The sequence below is a fragment of the Cydia splendana genome, chromosome Z (assembly GCF_910591565.1).
Source record: "Cydia splendana chromosome Z, ilCydSple1.2, whole genome shotgun sequence".
Classification (NCBI taxonomy): domain Eukaryota; kingdom Metazoa; phylum Arthropoda; class Insecta; order Lepidoptera; family Tortricidae; genus Cydia; species Cydia splendana.
The window spans coordinates 15,759,476-15,781,395 of record NC_085987.1 but is presented as its reverse complement, the minus strand read 5'-3'; the positions used below and the strand labels follow the sequence as shown (position 1 = coordinate 15,781,395).

At 38.0% G+C, this 21,920-nt stretch overlaps 1 protein-coding gene across 2 annotated transcripts; it reads right to left on the bottom strand.

The window, feature by feature from the left end:
• Positions 1 to 1,364: 1,364 nt before the first annotated feature.
• LOC134804575 (methionine-R-sulfoxide reductase B1) lies at positions 1,365 to 20,198 on the bottom strand. 2 transcript variants are annotated; one of them, XM_063777684.1, is made up of 4 exons: positions 19,925 to 20,198; positions 19,679 to 19,783; positions 19,439 to 19,600; positions 1,365 to 2,384 (listed from the first exon to the last, which is right to left on the bottom strand). In XM_063777684.1, the coding sequence occupies exons 1-4, from the start codon at positions 20,025 to 20,027 to the stop codon at positions 2,203 to 2,205; spliced, it is 552 nt and encodes a 183-aa protein (XP_063633754.1). In that variant the 5' UTR covers positions 20,028 to 20,198; the 3' UTR covers positions 1,365 to 2,202. The 2 variants fall into 2 exon arrangements, with proteins under 2 accessions (XP_063633754.1, XP_063633756.1); XM_063777686.1 differs by having other exon boundaries at positions 1,368 to 2,348; positions 19,925 to 20,197.
• Between the last annotated feature and the right edge of the window lie 1,722 nt (positions 20,199 to 21,920).

Here is a 21,920-nt window from a genome sequence, read left to right as displayed (position 1 = left end):
TTCTGTTTATACTACTGGCAATACAGGATAGCGCTGTGCACATTTGACAATTCGGATCTAGATAACTTCATGCCCTGACCGTCATCCTTGTCGAACGCGTGTTAATTGTTATTTCCTTCTCGCTCAGTGTCAGCAGTCGCAGTGTTTTCCAAACTTTTCACGTCGTAAGCTTGGTAATTAATGTGTAACTGTGAATTAGTTTTTTAAAGGTTTGTCTTGTATAGATAAATAAAGTTTAATTTAATACATTAGATTTGTTTTATTTTACTATGTTTCTACATGAATAACTTAAAATTAATGCCGTTAAAATAATTTTCACCGTTGGTTAAAATTCTCCCACATTTCAAAGTTTGAGAACCTGTAAACAGCATGATGACGTAGGCGCGTGTCAGTTAGGTCATAAGTACGCGAATCTCGGAATGGAGTACCAGGCGGAGTATATTATTATACCATGTATTTTTCTACAGTGAACGAAACTAAGTAAGAAAATATACCTACCATATGAGTAGATACTTTTTCTCGGTTTCGTTGAACATAAAATCTTCACTCGGCACTTCAAAATAGCGAGTCTATCTGGGTTATTCCCACTAGTTACCACCAAGTTCTTACCAGTGGGTAACTACTGGGAATTTTTTTCCCACCTTATATCACTGGTAACTACTGGGAAAAAAAATTCCCAGTAGTTACCACTGGTAAAAGGTGGGATTTTTTTTCCCAGTAGTTACCACCAACATTTTGTTCCAGTTCAATACTACTAAAAACAGTATAAATACAGGTTGTTTTTTTATAGTGCAATAATTTACGGGGTAAATATGTAGCTGAACATCTTTTATTATGGAACCAATATAGAAAAAGCGAAAAAAAAATTTACTCTCCCATACAAACATCAGGCCAGCCAAATAACTCAGACAATTTTTTTAAAATAAATGTATGCTTTAATAAATTATTATAAATTGATTAGTGTTTCATTTCAGTAAACTGCCTTGAAAATGATCAAAACTACTAAAGCATAAATAAACTGTTTAATTACTTAATAAAATCACTTGAAAAATAATCTAAACGGATGATTAAAATTATCTTTACGTTCACATTTTAGTTTTTGCTCTTGTACCGGTTATTTAATATTATTGATCACTTTTAAGGCAGTTTACTGAAACAATAATCGACTTATAATTATTTATTAAAGCACTCTATATTTATACTATACTATTTATTCTGTTTTTATTAGTATTGTAATTTAACAAAATGTTGGTGGTAACTACTGAGAATAAAAATTCCCAGTAGTTACCAACAAACCGAATTGGTGGTAACTACTGGGAATTATTTTTCCCAGTAGTTACAAGTGGTAAAAGGTGGGAAAAAAAATCCCAGTAGTTACCACTGGTAGGAACTTGGTGGTAACTAGTGGGAATAACCTGTCTATTTTAGTAGCCGAAAACACCTCGCGTGATTTTGCACAACCCCTGTAGAAGGGTAAAAGCTCTATCGTAACGGAATATCATGAGGGTGCATGAATTGCAAACCAGTTGAAGGTAGCTAAGGACCCGTAATTAGTTTTAAAAAGTTAATTGTTTCAGTTTCTATTTAATTTATAGATATGCATGCGAGTGTGTTGGCGTACCTATGCTATAAACTTATCTACAAGTGTATGAATAAAGTACAATAAATACAACATATTACGACTTAAATGGTTAACTTTCGTAACCGGTCCTTAACCACGCTAAACTAGGTACATTTTTTTAATACACCCGTGAAACAAACTTATTTAACTGGTGAGTTGAAAAAGGTTGTATTTCGCTCGAGAGCAAAGTTGTTTATCATATCGAGCCTAAGGCCTCGCAGCAGTACCTAAAGGTTTATATTTTAGCATCACTTGCGAATCACGTGGTTTGATTTCAGTTTCTTTCACTATGTTATCACTTACCTGTCAGTAAACATCTACAACTTTGCGCTCTTGCATAATAAATCGAAAAGTTATACATATGTAACAAGACAATCAAATTATTCAAATATATTGATTCGTTTTAATTAAATTATTTGGAGTGTCTCAAGTTTGAGTTACACGTTGTTTGGGACTGGATTTTGTATAAAATCATTGTTAACTTGTCTTATTTGTTTAGGTAGGTACACATTTACTTATATTTTATTTATAGTATCGGTAACATATCGACAAGTATTATTTTAAAAAGTATTGAAGGTAAGCTAATCCTTCCTTTCTTCGGCTGGTATGAAGTCCATCGAGGCAGAATTAATACAAAACCGTTTCTTGGTGGGCGCCGGCCCGTCATCGAACACGTGGCCCAGGTGAGCGGAGCACTTGGAACACCGCACCTCAGTTCGCACCAAACCTGGCCGTGTTAAAACTAGTAATATATTCGCTCCAACTTTAATTCCGTAACCACAGTCCGTTCACCCACATCACCATTTATTTACACATATACAGATTGAAACCATTGTGTGATGCCATGAGCACATTATCCGATATGATTTCCAGAGTTGATGTCGTGATTGCAGGCGTGTTGTCGCAGCGTCGCAGGAGTCAGCCAACCGACGGCCATCCGGGCAGCGGGCGGGGCGGGGAGGGCGTTGCGGCCGGGCAGCGGGAGCGGGCGGGGGACCGGTATAATGCAGTGCCGATTTCATGCATATTCCAACATTCATGAGATGAGATGCGTTTAATAGCGAGTGAACGGAAACATAATAGTCATATAAGTAGTATATTAATGTGTGTATAATTTGCAATTTAAATAGAAAATGATTGTGTGATGTAGTAATAAAAATTAGGAAGTCGAGAAGAGAGAAGACAAAAAGTAAGATAAGTGAGCAATGCTCGGGGACGCATAATGGAATAAAGATTATACGTAACGACGAAAAAGCATAAGAAGACAGTTAAATTATAATTACCAATTTGGGACGACTTACGTTTGCGTTGGGTTCAGGATTGTGTCGGAAGGTGTTCAAGGGGTACGGGAAGACAGACAGAAAAAAAGATAAAAATATATTAGCACCAAAACTCCACATTCCCGTCACCGAAATATACTTGTTGAAATATGTATATCATAAATATATACATAAGTACTGTTTAGTGCTAAAAAAATATATAATAATAAAGGGTTGTACTGGAGGAGGGGCTACAGCGAAAATCTAAAATCGACTGTTTGCCTCTCTATCGCTCTTTTGTATTCAAGCGATAAAGGCAAATAGACGAAGCGATTCGCGGTTATAAATATAACTAGCCCTAAACCTGCCTGACTTATTTAGGCACAGATGTTCAACAAGTAGCTGTACCTACAGCACGTGTTCAGAATAGGGGTTAGGCAGCTACATAGTTCAGCCGTCCTCATTTGATAATATAAGTTACCAAGCAAATAAAACGTCGATATGATACCCCGCTGAAAACAGAGCTACAATAACCTTTTGGCAAAAAATTCAGTTTTGGTGTAGGTACTGTACCTACCTTTCTCACTTTTCTTACAAAAAAAACTCCTAAAAAAAGAATGCGTGATGTAGTTCTGCATTTTTTGTATGTTGTTTGGAGTCCTGGGAGGAATATGAAACTATGTTTAGCAAGCAAAAAAAAGTTGTGCTCCCTGCGTAATGAGAAGACGTGCTAATAGAAACCTGCAGTACTTGTTATTTCTATTACGTAACAAAAGGTATACAATTTCACCGACTAAATCTATCAATTTTACATTTTTGCGACTAAAATCGATACCTACCTCTTAAGCCTCATATATGAAGAACTATTTGACATACGGCGATGTAAATGGGCTTACATTGTTACAAACATGTACTTTCAACATTACACAGTTTTGACCAAAAACCCATAGTTTTATAATAAAACTGCGAATACTGAAAGAAGTCCGTTTTTGCAGTTTTACGCAATTTACGTAGGGAGCACAACTTTTTTTTTGTTTGCAAAACACAGTTTCACATTCCTCCAAGGACTCCAAACAACATACAAACAATACAGAACTACGTCAAGCATTGTTTTTTTATTGTAATATTTAAGTAAGTAAACCGTTTATTGTACGAAAAGAAAGGAATATTGGTTACATCAGATAAAACAAAAATATATAGTACAAAGGCGAACTCCCTAATAGTAGGAGATCCCACATATGTATGGTCGACCTTCACCAATCTGTCTGACGGATGAAACTATGAAAATATGAAAGAAAATATGTTCCAGAACATAAATAAATAGGGTTGCCTAAAGAAATATGGTCAAGGCTATTTTTAATAAATTGTTGAAAAAAATTTTTTTTGGCTAATTTCACCGATTTGTCTGACGAACGAAATAAGTTTCAATGGAAACTATACAACTTGTACAATATAAATCAACTAGGTTGCCTATCTTTTTACGGTCACTATTATGTGGTTGCCGTGTTTAAAGAGGTGATTTTATATCGATAATTGCACTCATCTGTCTGATGCTTGAATTATACATCAAAATGATGGTAATTTTATTGCAAATACAATGGTATAGGGTTGCCTGCGAAAATTCGGTCACAAATAAGGGTTGCCAGGCTTTTAATTAAAATAAGAAGGGAAGACTTTTAGCGATAACTCATAAACTGCTTAATGGATCAAATTTGTTTTAATTTTATTTGATTGAGTTTTTTAAGCACTACTTTCATGATTTTTTCCATATTTTTTGGACAGATGGTTCAAAAGTTAGAAGAAAAAACCTTTTTTTTCTTTCTAAACGATTATTTCCGAAATGATTCACTTTATCAAGCAGTCTTGTTTAAAGACCCCTATTTATTTTGAAAGGCCTATCCAACGACACCCCACACTATAAGGTTGAAACGATAAAAAAATTGTCACACACATTTTGTTTTTTTCAAAGCTATTATTTCCGAAAATATTCACTTTATCAAAAAATGTTCTTATCTATATTCATTTTAAAAGACCTTTCCAACAACATTTGTATTTGCAATAAAATTACCATAATATTGATGTATAATTCAAGCGTCAGACAGATGAGTGCAATTATCGATATAAAATCACCTCTTTAAACACGGCAACCACATATTAGTGACCGGAAAAAGATAGGCAACCTAGTTGATTTATGTTGTACAAGTTGTATACTTTCTATTGAAACTTATTTCGTTCGTCAGACAAATCGGTGAAATTTGCCGAAAAAAACATTTTTTCAAAAATTTATTAAAAATTGCCTTGACCATATTTCTTTAGGCAACCCTATTTATTTATGTTCTGGAACATATTTTCTTTCATATTTTCATAGTTTCATCCGTCAGACAGATTGGTGAAGGTCGACCATATATGTGGGATCTTCTACTATAAGAGGGATCTCTTGCAGTTAACCTATGTATAGTGGTACAGTCACCTGCAATAATATGTTACACAACGAAGGCCGCAAAAATATGTGACACGCTCTTAGGGCTCTTGAAACAAGATCGTGTCAGATATTTTTGCGGCCTTCGTTGTGTAACATATTATTGCAGTTGACTGTACTGGTCGTTAAGAGCGCTATTACATTTCGGCGTTGAGCGAGTTTAGGTATTTTACGCGCTGCGGCAGGCCGTGCGAGCTCAGTACGCCGATCCCTTCTACCACACTCGCACTACAATGATGGATTAAACATTCTTGATCCTTCGCGAAGCATATTGAAATCAACCATAACAACACTAACTGTACTTAACTTTTAAAGTTCTAAAACTGTTATTTGGTAAGTACGAAAATACTAAATGCAGTGCAAATGTACATAGGGGCTGTTCATAAATTACGTCATCTATTTTTGACGATTTTTGACCCCCCCCCCCCCCCCCCGCCCCTCAAATCATCCAAAAATCAAGCTTCGGATGAATCTGTTTCCTCCTACGTCATGTTACCATCATCCGATGTCCAGAGCCCCCCCCCCCCCCCCCCCCCACTCCTCCCATTTGAAAAGACGTAATTTATGAATAGCCCCATCCATACTCGTACTTATGAAGGTATATTACTCGAAAGAAATTATAGGTACCTACTCGCTTATTTACATGTTTCGTCATTGCATTTGGTACCTATAGGTTGTAAAGTTTGTATCAACGAGGGTTTAAAAACGAACTGGTACTGAGGATCTGATGATGATTAAGGTGGTCACGGATACCAATCAAGCATGTAGTAACATGATTAGGCTCGTTTGATTCGTCTCAACAAGATCTTTGACACTGAAGATACACAGGGTCTGATGATGGAGCTGGAAGGTGGCCACGGGTACCAGTCTATCATGTAACTAAACAACTTCGTGTTTGGGCTCGTTTGATTCGTCTCAACAAGATCTTTGACACAAGACAGTACTCAGGGTCTGATGATGGAGCTGGAAGGTACCATTACCAATCAACCATGCAACAACATCGTGTTTAGGATCGTTTGATTCGTCTCAACAAGATCTTTGACACTAGGTGATACTCAGAGTCTGATGATGGAGCTGGAAGGTGGTCACCGGTACCAATCAACCATGCAACTAAACCACTTCGTGTTTAGGCTCGTTTTATTCGTTTCAACAAGATCTTTGACACAAGATAGTACTCAGGGTCTGATGTTGGAGCCGGAAGGTGGTCACCGGTACCAATCAACCATGCAACTAAACCATTTCGTGTTTAGGCACGTTTTATTCATCTCAACAAGATCTTTGACACAAGGTAGTACTCAGGGTCTGATGATGGAGCGCGAAGGTGGCGACGGGTACCTGTCAATCATCATCAGCTCCATCATCAGACCCTGAGTAGTATCTTGTCTCAAACTTCTTATTGCGAGGAATCAAACGAGCCCAAACAAGAAGTGGTTCAGTTACATGGTAGACTGGTACCCGTGGCCACAGTCCAGCTCCATCATCAGACCCTGAGTACTAACTTGTGTCAAAGATCTTGTTGCGATGAATCGAACGAAGCCAAACACGAAGTGGTTTAGTTGCATGGTTGATTGGTACCGGTGACCACCTTCCGGATCCATCATCAGACCCTCAGTACTACCTTGTGTCAAAGATCTTGTTGCGACAAATCAAACGAGCCCAAACACGAAGTGGTTCAGTTACATGGTAGACTGGTACCCGTGGCCACAGTCCAGCTCCATCATCAGACCCTGAGTACTAACTTGTGTCAAAGATTTTGTTGCGACGAATCGAACGAAGCCAAACACGAAGTGGTTTAGTTGCATGGTTGATTGGTACCGGTCACCACCTTCCGGATCCATCATCAGACCCTCAGTACTACCTTGTGTCAAAGATCTTGTTGCGACAAATCAAACGAGCCCAAACACGAAGTGGTTCAGTTACATGGTAGACTGTTACCCGTGGCCACCTTCCAGCTCCATCATCAGATCCTGAGTACTATCTTGTGTCTAAGGTCTTGTTGAGACGAATCAAACGAGCCTAAACACGAAGTGGTGTAGTTGCATGGTTGATTGGTACCGGTGACCACCTTCCGGCTCCAACATCAGACCCTGAGTACTATCTTGTGTCAAAGATCTTATAGAAACGAATAAAACGAGCCTAAACACGAAGTGGTTTAGTGGCATGGTTGATTGGTACCGGTGACCACCTGCCGGCTCCATCATCAGACCCTGAGTACTATCTTGTGTCAAAGATCTTGTTGAGACGAATCAAACGAGCTTAAACACGAAGTGGTTTAGTTGCATGGTTGATTGGTACCGGTGACCACCTTCCGGCTCCATCATCAGACCCTGAGTATTATCTTGTGCCAAAGATCTTGTTGAGACGAATCAAACGAGCCCAAACACGAAGTGGTTTAGTTGCATGGTTGATTGGTACCGGTGACCACCTTCCGGCTCCATCATCAGACCCTGAGTACTATCTTAAGTCAAAGATCTTGTTGAGACGAATAAAACGAGCATAAACACGAAGTGGTTTAGTTGCATTGTTGATTGGTACTGGTGACCACCTTCCGGCTCCATCATCAGACCCTGAGTACTATCTTAAGTCAAAGATCTTGTTGAGCCGAATCAAACGAGCCCAAACACGAAGTGGTTTAGTTGCATGGTTGATTGGTACCGGTGACCACCTTCCGGCTCCATCATCAGACCCTGAGTACTATCTTGAGTCAAATAAATACATATAGAATGTCAGGTCGTTTCAAATATTTTTAATCCTGTCCGGTAGTTTATTAAACTGTACCATTATAAATTATAATACTATAAAAACAGTGCTAGGATCAAAGTCTCTCGTTGCGGTTTACACGCACACAGTATAGCGTTTTACACGGCGCCCGCCGCACACAATGATAAAAAACCTCGTCGTCGCCGTTGAAAATGTGCAGAGTCGACCGACACACGTCCTGCCTCTACAAGCTCTGCCGCGGCACTGAGCTGGCGCAGCGCGCGTCATCGGTAATATAGAGTAGTTTTCAAAAAATTGCCAAAAAATTATAGTAGAATTTCATAAACACTAATGTATACCAACAGTATAAGCAAACGTTGCAGATTGCTTGAGTATGAAAATGACTTCGATATTAAGTAGATTTTCGTAGGAATTGACACTTGTTTCGGAGAGAAAATCGAGTTCGTTTTACTTTGATTTTCTCTTTCTCAAAGGTATGTAGGAAAAATATAGTTTGATATGCCTAAAGTACAGGGTATTAGTAATACAAAATAGCCAGGTTTAGCAGAGTAAAATTCTCAACATTTCCAAATAAGAGCTCGCCATTCAGTGCTTCACGGGGTTTTTCGGAAACGATCATCAGAAAAAAAATCATTACTAATTTAATAAGTCCTTTTTCTAATATTTACAACGATATTTATAAAGATAAGAAGACGCTTTTACTGGAACAAGTACTCATTGTTTCTAATAATGAGCGCAAAGTCCTGAATTTCGTCGACTAGTATCATCAATTTTGCATTATTTCGACTTTTCTTGTAAGAGCGCTCTTAATGGGTCAGCCATTGTGCGTTAGCGTCATCTTTGTTGGTTTACTTAGGATAAAATATCTGGGAGACCGAGCTTTGCTCGGAAAACATAAAAACTGAAAAATGCGCGTTTTCCCAGAGATAAGACCTAGCTAGATCGATATCGCCCGCGAAAACCCCCATATAGCAAATTCCATCGAAATGGTTAGAGCCGTTTCCGAGATCCCCGAAATATATAAACAAGAATTGCTGGTTTAAAGGTATTAGATAGTAGGTAATCTGAGTTTTATTGAAGTTAAAACTTATGTTGAGGAACATATATACATATGTATAATAGGTACAGTCAGCAGCAGAAGTTGCTAAGCGGGCGAGGTGTTCAAAATTATCTTGACACGCTCTTATTCTCTTAACAATAAAGTCACGTCAAGATCATTTTGAACACCTGGCCCGCTTAGCAACTTCTGCTGCTGACTGTACTAAATGGATACTGCCGGTCAGTTGACCAAAAGAGCGGCGATAAACCCTCTTTCTGAACATGTTGCGATGTAATACAAGATTATTAAGTACAGTCAACTGTAAAAATATGGGTGTAGCCAACTTATTCAAAAATATGTCCAATAGTTCTTAATTCGCTGACATAAGAGCTATGGGACATATTTTTGAGATCATTTGTGCACCCATATTTTTACAGTTGACTGTACATTACTTTCAAACAATTGCTTATCACTCGAATAACTGCCCCTACCACAATTTGAACCCGTGCTGTAGTTACGTAGGTATATAAAGGCAGGCTCACAGCGAGTACTCACAGGTAGTCCAATCAATTTGCTTACACTTATATCCACGATTAATAAAATTAATTAGAAAGAGTAAACAGACAGTTGCGGGCATGATGTTTTATTTACGTGGCTCAATACCTATTCAAAATAATATTTTTATATAAATAAATCAAACTGCTAACCGTTTGCTCTTCATAATTCTGGATATCAGTAGGTATACACAATTAGCAGTACAGCAGGTTGTCATTGTATCAAGCCAGGTTGGTACAAAATACGTATTAGTTACCTACTTAGATTAGGGTCAAGACTGTCAGAGGTGATGTTGGCATTCGTCTGTCTGTCTATTCTGTCATATTTTTTTGTTATCATTATTTATGTTGCTTCTTATAATATAAATGTAATTTCTCGTAGTTTATAATGGATCTTATAGACCCCGATCTAAAACCGTTAATTTATTAATTACTATTTCTCCTTGGTATGGGAAAAGCTGCACTACAATTAGGTTATAAAAAGTATGTTCTGTTATCTGGTTTTGTGAGAAGTTAAAATTGAATAATATCGAAAATTAAAAGTGCTAGAACATGTTTGCAGCTGATATGATATGATTTTACAATAATATGAAATTATCTAACATAAATTTCTTAACATACCTAATTACCGAGCAGTGGCGGCGCGTCAAGAATATTAATTTGTAGTTGAAACGGAGCGGGAGCTAACTCAAGTGTGAGAATCAAGTGCTATGGGAAACTCGCCACTGTTACCTAGACAGACTGATTAGGATTAGTATACAACTCTGTACATTCATGTTTTAACAGGTAGAATAAATATATTATTTGAATGTGTGTAGTGACTAATGTAAGAAGATATTAAAAAGCAAACTTAAAATATGTGTGAACATGATACCTGTAGTTACATATAAAATCTTATTTGCATAGCCAATGCCAGATATAAATAATAATGGGCCAAGAGCATGTCGGGCCATGCTCAGTCTAGGGTTTCGTAGTTACGATTCTGTCAAAATAGGCCAAACGGGGGCTACTAGTAAGTATCATGTACATTCATTACAAATTACAAGCATAAGGGAATACCTACCTACGAGGGGTGATCCAAAAGTAATGATAACTGAATACTTATTGAATCGGATTAAAATAAATAGGTATGCCGTTACTGGCCATAAAGACTCCTTAGTAAATAAAAAATAAAAAAATATGTATCTGTCAGAGAGTTGCAGCTGTTTTTTCACGAGCAGTCGGAACAATAACGCAAAAATGGAGAAAACTGAGGTGAGAGCGGTTATTAAATACTTCTGTTTGAAAAAAATGTGTACTAAAGATATATACGCTGAATTAGTGGGAACACTGGGCGAGTCCGCTCCGCCGTATTCCACAGTGGCACGGTGGTCAAAGGAGTTTAACTTGGGAAGAACATCCACTCAAGATGAACGTCGCAAAGGCCGTCCATCTGTCGCCATTACTGGAGAAAACGTCAAAAAAAATCATGATCTCGTTTTAACAGATAGAAGGATGACTATTAGGCATCTAGTTGAGCTCACAGGCATCTCGTATGGCAGCATTCAAAGAATCTTAACTGATGAACTACACATGAAAAAAGTCTCCGCTCGTTGGGTGCCTAGAATGTTAACGGCTGAACAAAAGAAGATACGATGTGAGATTTCGAAGTCTAAGCTTGACAAATATCAAACTGATCCCGAAACATTTTTGCGTCGGTTTGTAACCATAGACGAGTCTTGGATCCACCATTTCGATCCTGAGACCCAACAGCAATCCATGACCTGGAAGCGAGCGTCTTCCCCTACACCGAAGAAATTCAAGGTAGCAAGCTCCGCTGGTAAGGTCATGGCTTCAGTGTTTTGGGATGCTGAGGGAGTCATAATGATCGAATACCTGGAAAAGGGAACCACTATTACGGGCTCCTACTACGCTGACCAAATACGCAGATTGAGAGAGGCAGTCAAAGAAAAGCGGCGGGGTAAACTTCGAGCTGGCATCCTGTTCCACCAGGACAACGCACCACCCCACAAGGTCGGCGTTGCGATGGCTGCCATCCGTGATTCAGGGTTCGAATTGCTGGAACACCCCCCATATTCGCCAGACCTAGCCCCCAGCGACTTTTATCTCTTTCCACGGCTGAAGGAAGATCTTAGAGGCAACAAATTTTTGAATGATGGCGAGGTAATGGCTGCTGTGGAGGCATTTTTGGAGGGTCAAGAAAAAGATTTTTTTTTTAATGGAATTCGTGGTCTGGAGAAACGATGGTCTAAGTGTGTAGACTTGGAAGGAGGTTACGTAGAAAAATAAATTATTTTATTTAACATTTTATGTGTCTTTCATACTGATTATCATTACTTTTGGATCACCCCTCGTATTTGCAGCGCTTTGTACGTATTTTTACTTAGAAAAGTAGATTTTTTGCAATAACTCAACAACGACTGGGACCTATCATGTTCGCTATAGTTTTCATTGAAAGTATTTATTAAGCTTTTGTTTCACGATATTTTTCAGATTTTTGGACCCATAGTTCAAAAGTTAGAGGGGGGGGGGGCACAACTTTTTTTCTTTCGGGGCGATTATTTCCGAACATATTAACTATGTATATCAAAAAAAAAATGGAGAGCCTTATTAGATTTTAAAGATCTATCCAACGATACCCCACCTATTGAAACAAAGCAAAAATCATTTTGTATGGGAGGTACCTACCTACCCCTAAAATTTTTTTTTATAGTTTTTATTTTACCGTTCTGTCGCAATGCATTATTTATGTATCCATGTCAAATTGCAGCTTTACGATCACTAACGAATTAACGATCACGGAGCAAAGCCTCGGACAGACAGACATACAGACAAGGCGAAACTATAAGGGTTTCTAGGTGACTGCAAAACCCTAAAAAGCACATTTAAAATCAACAACTACTTTGTCAGGATGAACAGATATTATTAGCAATTAATTTTATACAAAATCTTAAAAACCTATAATGCCCAATTAAATGTTAGATCCATATGTCAATCTTAATGTTACATTTTTGAGTGAGCTGTAAAAATAGTATAGATGCCCCAAATAATGGTTTTGGACGAAAACTGAATATTCGGCTCCTCTCTCGGTATGCATGACATGTGAATATTTTGAGTCACCATTATTATGAAACAACAAAGCACAAGATTTGCTAAGATATATTTTTTGTTGAACAGGATTAATTTATGTAGTTAAGTCAATCAAATCAGACCCATGATAAAAATAAATATTTTGTAATCAACAAATGCTCATAAAAGGGTCTTCGTGTTTAACAACTATCCAAGAATACATTTTAAATATTAAATATACCTAGTTATTGGTCCGAAGGACAAAAACAATGCAACATTTGAAGCTAAGTTGATAGGTAATGTTCAATTTATAATATAGTGTCTAGAAACATTAAAAAATAGAACACCTGCATTATAATTAATTCATATTTTTCACCTCAGCAGCTCGAACAAGGGTACTTTGCTTTGCGATTTTGCTCACTGAGTGAGACAAAATGACATTCAAGTGACCTTTATAGTCAAATGTCATTTCAACATGCGGGGTCTAATACAAGTTCGAAATACTTGGGTCCTATTATCTCTGTCCCTTTCACACTGTTAGCAAAAAGAAACAGACAAAAAAGTTAAAACGACATTCAACGGTATATTGAGGGTTTATAATAGACCCCCGACAACTTCAGACCGCATCGTTTCAAACCACGTACGAGTATGAATTCTCAATAATTAATTAATAAAAATAAAGTTTAAAATTTGCTAAAAACTGATAAAATACTTTATTTTAGGTATTTTATTGTACAATTAAAATAATGAACTCAAAAAATACACAGATTATCACGCAAAATTAATTATTTTCATCATCATCATCATCAGCCCGTTTCAGTCCACTGCTGGACATAGGCCTCTCCCAAGGTACGCCACGTGACCCGGTCTGCCGCTTTATGCATCCAGTCGCTGCCGGCCCTCCTGTGCAAGTCATCCCGCCATCTGGCCAGCCAAATGGCCAACGTACTAACTTTCAAAGCTATGTCGGTCACCTTGGTTCTCTGGCGGATCACTTCGTTCCGAATTTTGTCCTTCAGAGAGACTCCGAGCATAGCTCTTTCCATAGCACGTTGAGCGACTTTAAGTTTATGGATTAGCCCCACAGTCAGTGTCCACGTCTCGGCTCCATACGTCATTACAGGAAGGACGCACTGGTTGAACACTTTCGTCTTTAGGCTTTGTGGTATATCTGACGAAAATATGTGGTATAACTTCCTAAACGCTGCCCAACCCAATTGAATCCTCCTATCGGCTTCCTTTTCGAAGTTGTGTCTACCCAACTGCATTAGTTGCCCGAGATAGACATATTACTTGACAACTTCGAGAGGCGTGCCATCGATGACTACTGGTCCCGGAACGACGTGGTCATTAAACATGACCTTCGTCTTGTCTAGGTTCATCCGGAGACCAATTCGTTGGGAGGCTCTATTTAGGCTGTGCAGCATTCCTTGAACTTCCTGCAGCGATTCTGCCATGATTACGATATCATCGGCAAACTTAAGTGCGAGATGTATTCGCCGTTTATGTTTATGCCCCGTCCGTTCCAGTTTAGAGTCTTGAAGACGTCTTCTAATACATTCGTAAACAGTTTCGGGGATATTACATCCCCCTGCCTTACTCCTCGATGTAGTGGAATCGGTCTTGTTTGACTGTTCTGTACTTGGACGGACATAGTTGCGGCGTCATACAGGCTTCTCAGCACCTCGATGTATCGAAAATCAACTTGGCACCGCTGCAGGGAGTCCAGAACAGACCAGGTCTCGACGGAGTCAAAGGCCTTCTCATAGTTCACGAAAACGAGACACAAAGGCTGATTATACTCCTGAGTCTTCTGTATAATCTGCCTCACAGTGTGTATGTGGTCTATCGTGCCAAATCCTCCGCGAAACCCGGCCTGTTCCGGTGATTGGAAGTCGTCCAACCGTCGTGTCAGCCTATTTGCGATGCACCTCGAAAACAACTTGTACACTTGGCTCAGGAGCGATATAGGGCGGTAGTTCTTAAGAAGGGTTTTATCCCCCTTCTTGAAAAATAAAACTACCATGCTCCTGCTCCACGCTCTCGGAGTTTTCCCTTCGTGGAGAACGGAGTTGAATATGCGCTGTAGCTGCCTAAGGACAGGAGTTCCCCCTGCCCTTAGGAGCTCAGTTGTGACTCCATCCTCGCCCCGGGCTTTTCCATTTTTAAGTTGTTTGAGGGCCAGCTCAATTTCGTCCATGCTGACGTCGGGAAGTTCGTCGGTATAGTGTCGGACCAAAGCAGCTCGGGGATCACAGGGAAATTAATTATTTTACTTTTAAGAATTTCTACCATAGTATATATTTTATATTATAATATTATAATTATCTCAAAAAAAAGATGACACACTAAGACTTATTGTGCCGTACACAATAAGTCTTAGTGTGTCATCTTTACACTCAACTCAAGGTCTTAAGGGGAAACATTAGTGGTCATTTTTCCATACAAACGTGTTCGACATTTTCCTCTCTGAATTTTGGTCCTAGATGAATATTTTTTATATGAGTTCAATTTCTTACCTATGTCTGTACGTTTTGCTTTTTCTGATATTCTGGTTTTTATTAGAACTAGGGTACTTCAAACAGTGCTAAAAACGGCAAAAAATGCGCCGTAAACAGACGCCTAGCATACAAAATCGGCGACAACAAACGCAAAAACGGTCAGACTGATAGTTTCTTTCTCATTCCGTTCCCAAAATTTCGTTACGATTGATTAAGTTATGGAGGAGGAAAATTTTGAGATCGGAACCACGACTTCCGAGATTTTTACGCAGGGTTTTTCGATAGAACATTAGTTCAATATTTTACATAATAAAAGAAACACCTATTGTTTCTATTAGGTATTTTGTGTTTGCATTAAGGCTACAATAGTTATTTGTACAACAAGAGATCAAAGTTTGATATTTCTTCGAGTGCTTATTTTGAGTCCCGTGCAAGCGAAAGATTCTATAATAGATTCACTCGCGTAGCGAGTGAATCTAATTTAGAATCTTGTGCGTAGTAAGGGACTCAAAAGCGCACAAGATGTAAATAACTTTGATCTCGTGTAGTACACAAAATTTTTTCACCTGAGCAGTGAGAACATACCTATGAGACAACTTGAAAAATGTAATCCTTCTTCATCACTTAATACCTGCACTCATGTTTTCTTAAGATTTACAAACAATTAAGTTTAATTACCGCAATCTAACACAAAAACAAAACGTAATAATAAATTTAAGTAATAAGGCGTAGGGATATGATAAGGCGTAGGGATGTGACGACCCCATCGCCCGCTGGTTTTACCAGTGCAATCAGTCAACGCAGGGCAGCTTGTGGCGAGCTGTTGGGGTTAGCGACCTCACGTACCCGAGTGCTCCTGGGGAGTTCTGTTACCCGCAAGGAGGGTGGGTGGGACAGGATTCTCTGCCTCTGGCTTGCCTTAGCCGGCCGGCCAGAGTGGAGTCGTTAGAGCTATAAGCTCCAGGGGTGGAAGTGAAATATGCATAAGACGCGAGTTGGCACAGTGGCTGTTAACAGCCACTGGGTAGAAAGCGGCGCACACCTCTCGACACCCCTGAGCCGCTCACACCGGTGTTGCCCTTGAGCCATCCTAGATGTCGCTTTTTGTGGAGGCCCATCTTGTGAGGGCGAGTCACCGTCTGCCGGAAATAAAATTGCATACCGTTTTATTAGGCAGGCGTCCGATTTTTTACCCCATAGCTCAGTACTTAGTCCATCGCTTTCACCCAATAACCTAGTTCATTTTAGATACCATCAACTCTCAATAGCCCTTACACCCTGGCGGGTGCTGCCTCTGCGTGCGTCCCATGACACGGGTAAGGGCAGCATCCACTCGGTGTACCCCTTATATTTCATTAAAGTGTCAAAAGGGCGTGTTGGCTTCGGCTCCGCGCACGCCTCCCAAAGGTCCGGACACCATTGTTCCGTGATGGGAAAGAGATACAAATTTCAGTAAAATAATATGGAAATAACGAACATCAAATGACACTTCAATCGACAACTTTTTTTTGTAAAAAAAAAACTTTGTAAGATACGGTCCGAATTGCGGATACGTAGAGTCTGGCTAGCCAAAAATTGTTGACAGATATTTTGTTGTTGTATCACCAATTGTCTATGATTTAAAAAAAAAAGCTAAGTCGGTTGTCAGTTTATGTCATTCATTGAAATGGTGGGGTTTATAAGAGGTTTATTTTAAATAATAATAATAATGTCTATACTGAGTGAGGTTCGCAAACTATTATTGAAGCTCGTAAATAATTACGACAATGTGCGAAGTCGACGTGTAGCGTTGTATAACGAAAAACTGCAATGTTTACAACTCCTAAACAAATGTAACCAAATTAGGAGGTTGGTGCTCTATACATATTTTGATACTTAGCATTTAGCATATTTGGCATAGTACTTATGTATTTTTTTTGGTGATGGATTAATATTACGGTATTATCGAGCTAGGTCTTATTTACACTACATTTCATTTTTCGCCATGTTACAATGGTATATGGTGAGAAAGTGTTAACATATGTGTTTATCGTTGGCTGTAAAGTCTATTTCAATAGAACTTGCTAACTATGTAAACAAACAACTTAACTTTGTTTTATCACTGTTTCTCTTTGAATTTTCACACCACCTCATCAAATACCATTGAAACCATACACATATACACTATAGAAACGGTCCGTTCCGTAAAATACACAAACATATAACTGTATCTTGGATATTTAATTAAAAGTATAAAATGGGTTCATAAGTTAGGTTATTAGGACCTGTTGGAATGACGGTTTTGTTTCTTTTCAATTCTACAATTGTCTATGATGGGTAGTGTTGTGACTAAAGTTTGTGATATAAACCCGCTACACACTACCCAACCCACGCTCTGTACCTACCGCCAAGGTTATAAAATACATCAATACATCATTCTTAGGTACTAATTTGTCTTCTGATCGTGATTAAACAAATTAAAAATAAGTAACTACTTGTTTTTTACTTTTGGTATTTTATTATTCGATATGGTTTGACATTAGTAAAGTAGTAAGTAGGAGTCTTGGCCATCACTAGTAAATTCATCATAAAGAGACAATTTCAATATGGCGGTTTGTTTACACAGTTAGCAAGTTCTATTGAAATAGACTTTACTCTACATAGTGGTAGAAATTATGTGAGTTGACTATGAGTGCACGTCAACGTATATTAACTTATATCCATAGGTACCTTACGTGTGCACAGAAAATCAAAAATATTTTCTAGTATCAAAACTATAATTCCTACTACACAAAGTGTGACCAGGCCAAGATTTTTTGAATTTCCCGCCAAACATTTGTGTAATATTTCAGACTTCAGTAGCCAGACTCTACTATTTGTCAGCTGTGGTAGAAAATCTTAAAAGTAAAATAATTAATTTTGCGTGATAATCTGTGTATTTTTTGAGTTCATTATTTTAATTGTACAATAAAATACCTAAAATATAGTATTTTATCAGTTTTTATACAATTTTAAACTTTATTTGTATTAATTAATTATTAAGAATTCATACTCGTACGTGGTTTGGAACGATGCGGTCTGCAGTTTTCGGGGGTCTATTATAAACCCTCAATATACCGTTGAATGTTGTTTTAACTTTTTTGTCTGTTTCTTTTTGCTAACAGTGTGAAAGGGACAGAGATAATAGAACCCAAGTATTTCGAACTTGTATTAGACCCCGCATGTTGAAATGACATTTGACTATAAAGGTCACATGAATGTCATTTTGTCTCACTCAGTGAGCAAAATCGCATTTTGCTCACTGTTTTTAAGAAGCAAAGTATTGTTCGAGCTGCTGAGGTGAAAAATATGATTTAATTATAATGCAGGTGTTCTATTTTTTAATGTTTCTACACACTATATTATAAATTGAACATTACCTATCAACTTAGCTTCAAATGTTGCATTGTTTTTGTCCTTCGGACCAATAACTAGGTATATTTAATATTTAAAATGTATTCTTGGATAGTTGTTAAACACGAAGACCCTTTTATGAGCATTTGTTGATTACAAAATAATTATTTTATTTTTATCATGGGTCTGATTTGATTGACTTAACTACATAAATTAATCCTGTTCAACAAAAAATATATCTTAGCAAATCTTGTGCTTTATTGTTTCATAAAAATGGTGACTCAAAATATTCACATGTCATGCATACCGAGAGAGGAGCCGAATATTCAGTATTCGGCCAAAACCATTATTTGGGGCATCTCTACTATTATTACAGCTCACTCAAAAATGTAACATTAAGATTGACATATGGATCTAACATTTAATTGGGCATTATAGGCAAAATACCTAATTAATATAAAGCTGTGTTTAAAATGCATTGAAATAGTTTTTTTATCAGTTACTCATTAATAAATATAAATATGTAAGACATTATGTTCCAAAACAAAGATTGCACCATGTATTGTGTGAAAATAATAAAACTACAGCTGAATTTTAATTGGAAGACATTATTACACATTAAGGTGATATGATTCAAATTGGAAGCCTGTTATACAATGAGTTCTCCTGGCATTGGCTGTGACATTGAACAAAATGTTCTGCTTGAATAGACATAGTACAAAGCTAGTAGGTATTAGGGTATGGTAGAATGAAATGTATGATTTAGATGAGTATTAGTACATTCAATTCCCAAGCAATTTTATTATTTGTGATCAAAACATACCTGCACTTGTATCCTGGTGCAAAGTGACTTTATCTTTAGCTAGGCAATCATTGAATGCAGGCCAGCCACAACCAGAGTCAAACTTGGTTTTTGAACTAAACAAGTCCTGTCGGCAAACTATACACACATACAGTCCATCTTCGTAAAATTTATTGTAGCACCCTAAAATAAAACAGTGTGATTAAACATAGAATAGTATGTTACATACATAACACGTATTGACAGTGTTTTATTTATTACCTGTATAAGGTCGTTCGGTTCCAGCCTCTTGAGTGACATGGTATTGCAGTGGCGTTAAACGCTTTTTTAAGGCTTCTTTATCTTCCATTGCCCTCCACACTAAAGCTGTAAATACGGAACTAAACTGTAGAAGAGCTACCGCGTCTAGTCTGGCGTGCTGCCAAACTAAACACGACGAGGTTATTTCGTACTACTGTCAAGTCATACCGCGGGCGGAAGAGGCCCAGGGTATCGACACGCACTAACCTGTTGTAAAAGGATGTCTTAACTTTATTGGTATCACCTTATTATTTAGTTGCTGCCGCAATACTTGTCTGGACGCAATAAATGGCCTGAGTAGAATGCGCATAACTCACATCGCCTAATTTATGAATATTGTTATGCAATCAAATGCTTTTAAACAGCGATAAGATAACGTCGCCTTTATAATAAAGTAATCCAACACTGGAAATAGAACTAGGTACGTAGATACTAAAAATATGATAACTAATGATCGTGGCCGTGGTCGCGTGGTGACTTTATTAATATTTTTATTGACAGCTGGTAGACTGTGTTGCCAATGTCAATTCTGTATTTAAAAATAAAAATAAAACCTACATTGCACGAAGTTGGTGGTGGGGGAAATACAAGCGAGCCTATTATGGATTATGGACAAGGTGGTAAAAAATAAATATGAACTTTCGTCGGGGGACATTGTCATACATATTTGGCAGCTGCCATGTCTGTCAAGCCAAAAACGGCAAATTAAAAAAATGTAGGCACGAAGAGTAATCGTCCCATATGGTCTAAGATCCCACATATATGGTCGAGCTTCACCAATCTGTCTGACGGCTGAAACTATGCAAATATGAAAGAAAATATGTTCCAGGACATAAATCAATAGGGTTGCCTAAAGAAATATGGTCAAGGTTTAATAAATTTTGGAAAAAAAAATTTTTCGGCAAATTTCACCGATTTGTCTGACGATTGAAATAAGTTTCAATGGAAAGTATACAACTTGTACAACATAAATCATCTAGGTTGCCTATCTTTTTCCGGTCACTATTATGTGGTTGCCGTGTTTAAAGAGGTGATTTTATATCGATTATTGTACTCATCTGTCTGACGCTTGAATTATACATCAAAATGATGGTAATTTTATTGCAATTACAATGGCATAGGGTTGCCTGCGAAAATCCGGTCACAAATGAGGGTTGCCAGGCTTTTAATTAAAATAAGAAGGGAAGACTTTTAGCGATAACTCATAAACGGCTGAACTGATCAATTTGTTTTAATTTTATTTGATTGAGTTTTTTAAGCACTATTTTTATGATTTTTTTCATAGTTTTTGGACAGATGTTTCAAAAGTTGGAAGGAAAATTTTTTTTCTTTTCTTTCTAAACGATTATTTCCGAAATGATTCACTTTATCAAGAAATGTTGTTTAAAGACCCCTATTCATATTGAAAGGCCTATCCAACGACACCCCACACTATGAGGTTGAAAAGATAAAAAAATTGTCACACACATTTTGTTTCTTTCAAAGCGATTATTTCCGAAAATATTCACTTTATCAAAAAATGTTCTTCTAAAACCCCTATTCATTTTGAAAGACCTTTCCAACAACATCCCATACCATAGGGTTGACACGAAAAAAAAAATTCTCACATACATTTTGTTTCTTTCGAGGCGACTATTTCCTAACATATTCACTTTATCAAAAAATGTTTTTTTGAAGAACCCTGAACCTGAACCCAGTCGTGTAGGTAGCCCCCTACACGCGTTAAAAAGCGTTTGCAAGACACCCATTCGCACGGGAGCTTTATGGCCGTAACACACTATCGCACCGCACCAAGGTCATTGTGCGACGCACCGATAAGTAAGAGCGAGAAAGAGATATCGCTTTCTCGCTCTTACTTATGGGTGCGTCGCACAATGACCTTGGTGCGGTGCGATAGTGTGTTACCACTATTAAAAGCGTCGCGTTAAAACCCGACGTTGGCGCTTTTTTACCGTTTCTAAAGGCTCCTCTTCACGTTGGGCCAACGCCAACGAGGGACGCATTTAATATGCGTTAGAGGGAGCAAGTGATATTGCTATCTCATTCTACCGCATGGCTGCGTCCCTCGTTGGCGTTGGCGTTGGCCCAACGTGAAGAGGAGCCATAATATTTGTGTTCACCGGTGAAGATTTAACATAGAGTAAGCCCCCATTCGCACGACAGCTTTTTCAACGCGCGTTAAAAAAGCGATTGAATCTGTCCG

Coding starts and splice junctions, on each gene's coding strand:
- LOC134804575 (XM_063777684.1), bottom strand. CDS start 20,027: ATGCGCATTCTACTCAGGCCATTTATTGCGTCCAGACAAGTATTGCGG. Junction 19,784..19,924: donor AAGACATCCTTTTACAACAG/GTTAGTGCGTGT, acceptor CCGTATTTACAG/CTTTAGTGTGGAGGGCAATG. Junction 19,601..19,678: donor AACCGAACGACCTTATACAG/GTAATAAATAAA, acceptor GTTTTATTTTAG/GGTGCTACAATAAATTTTAC.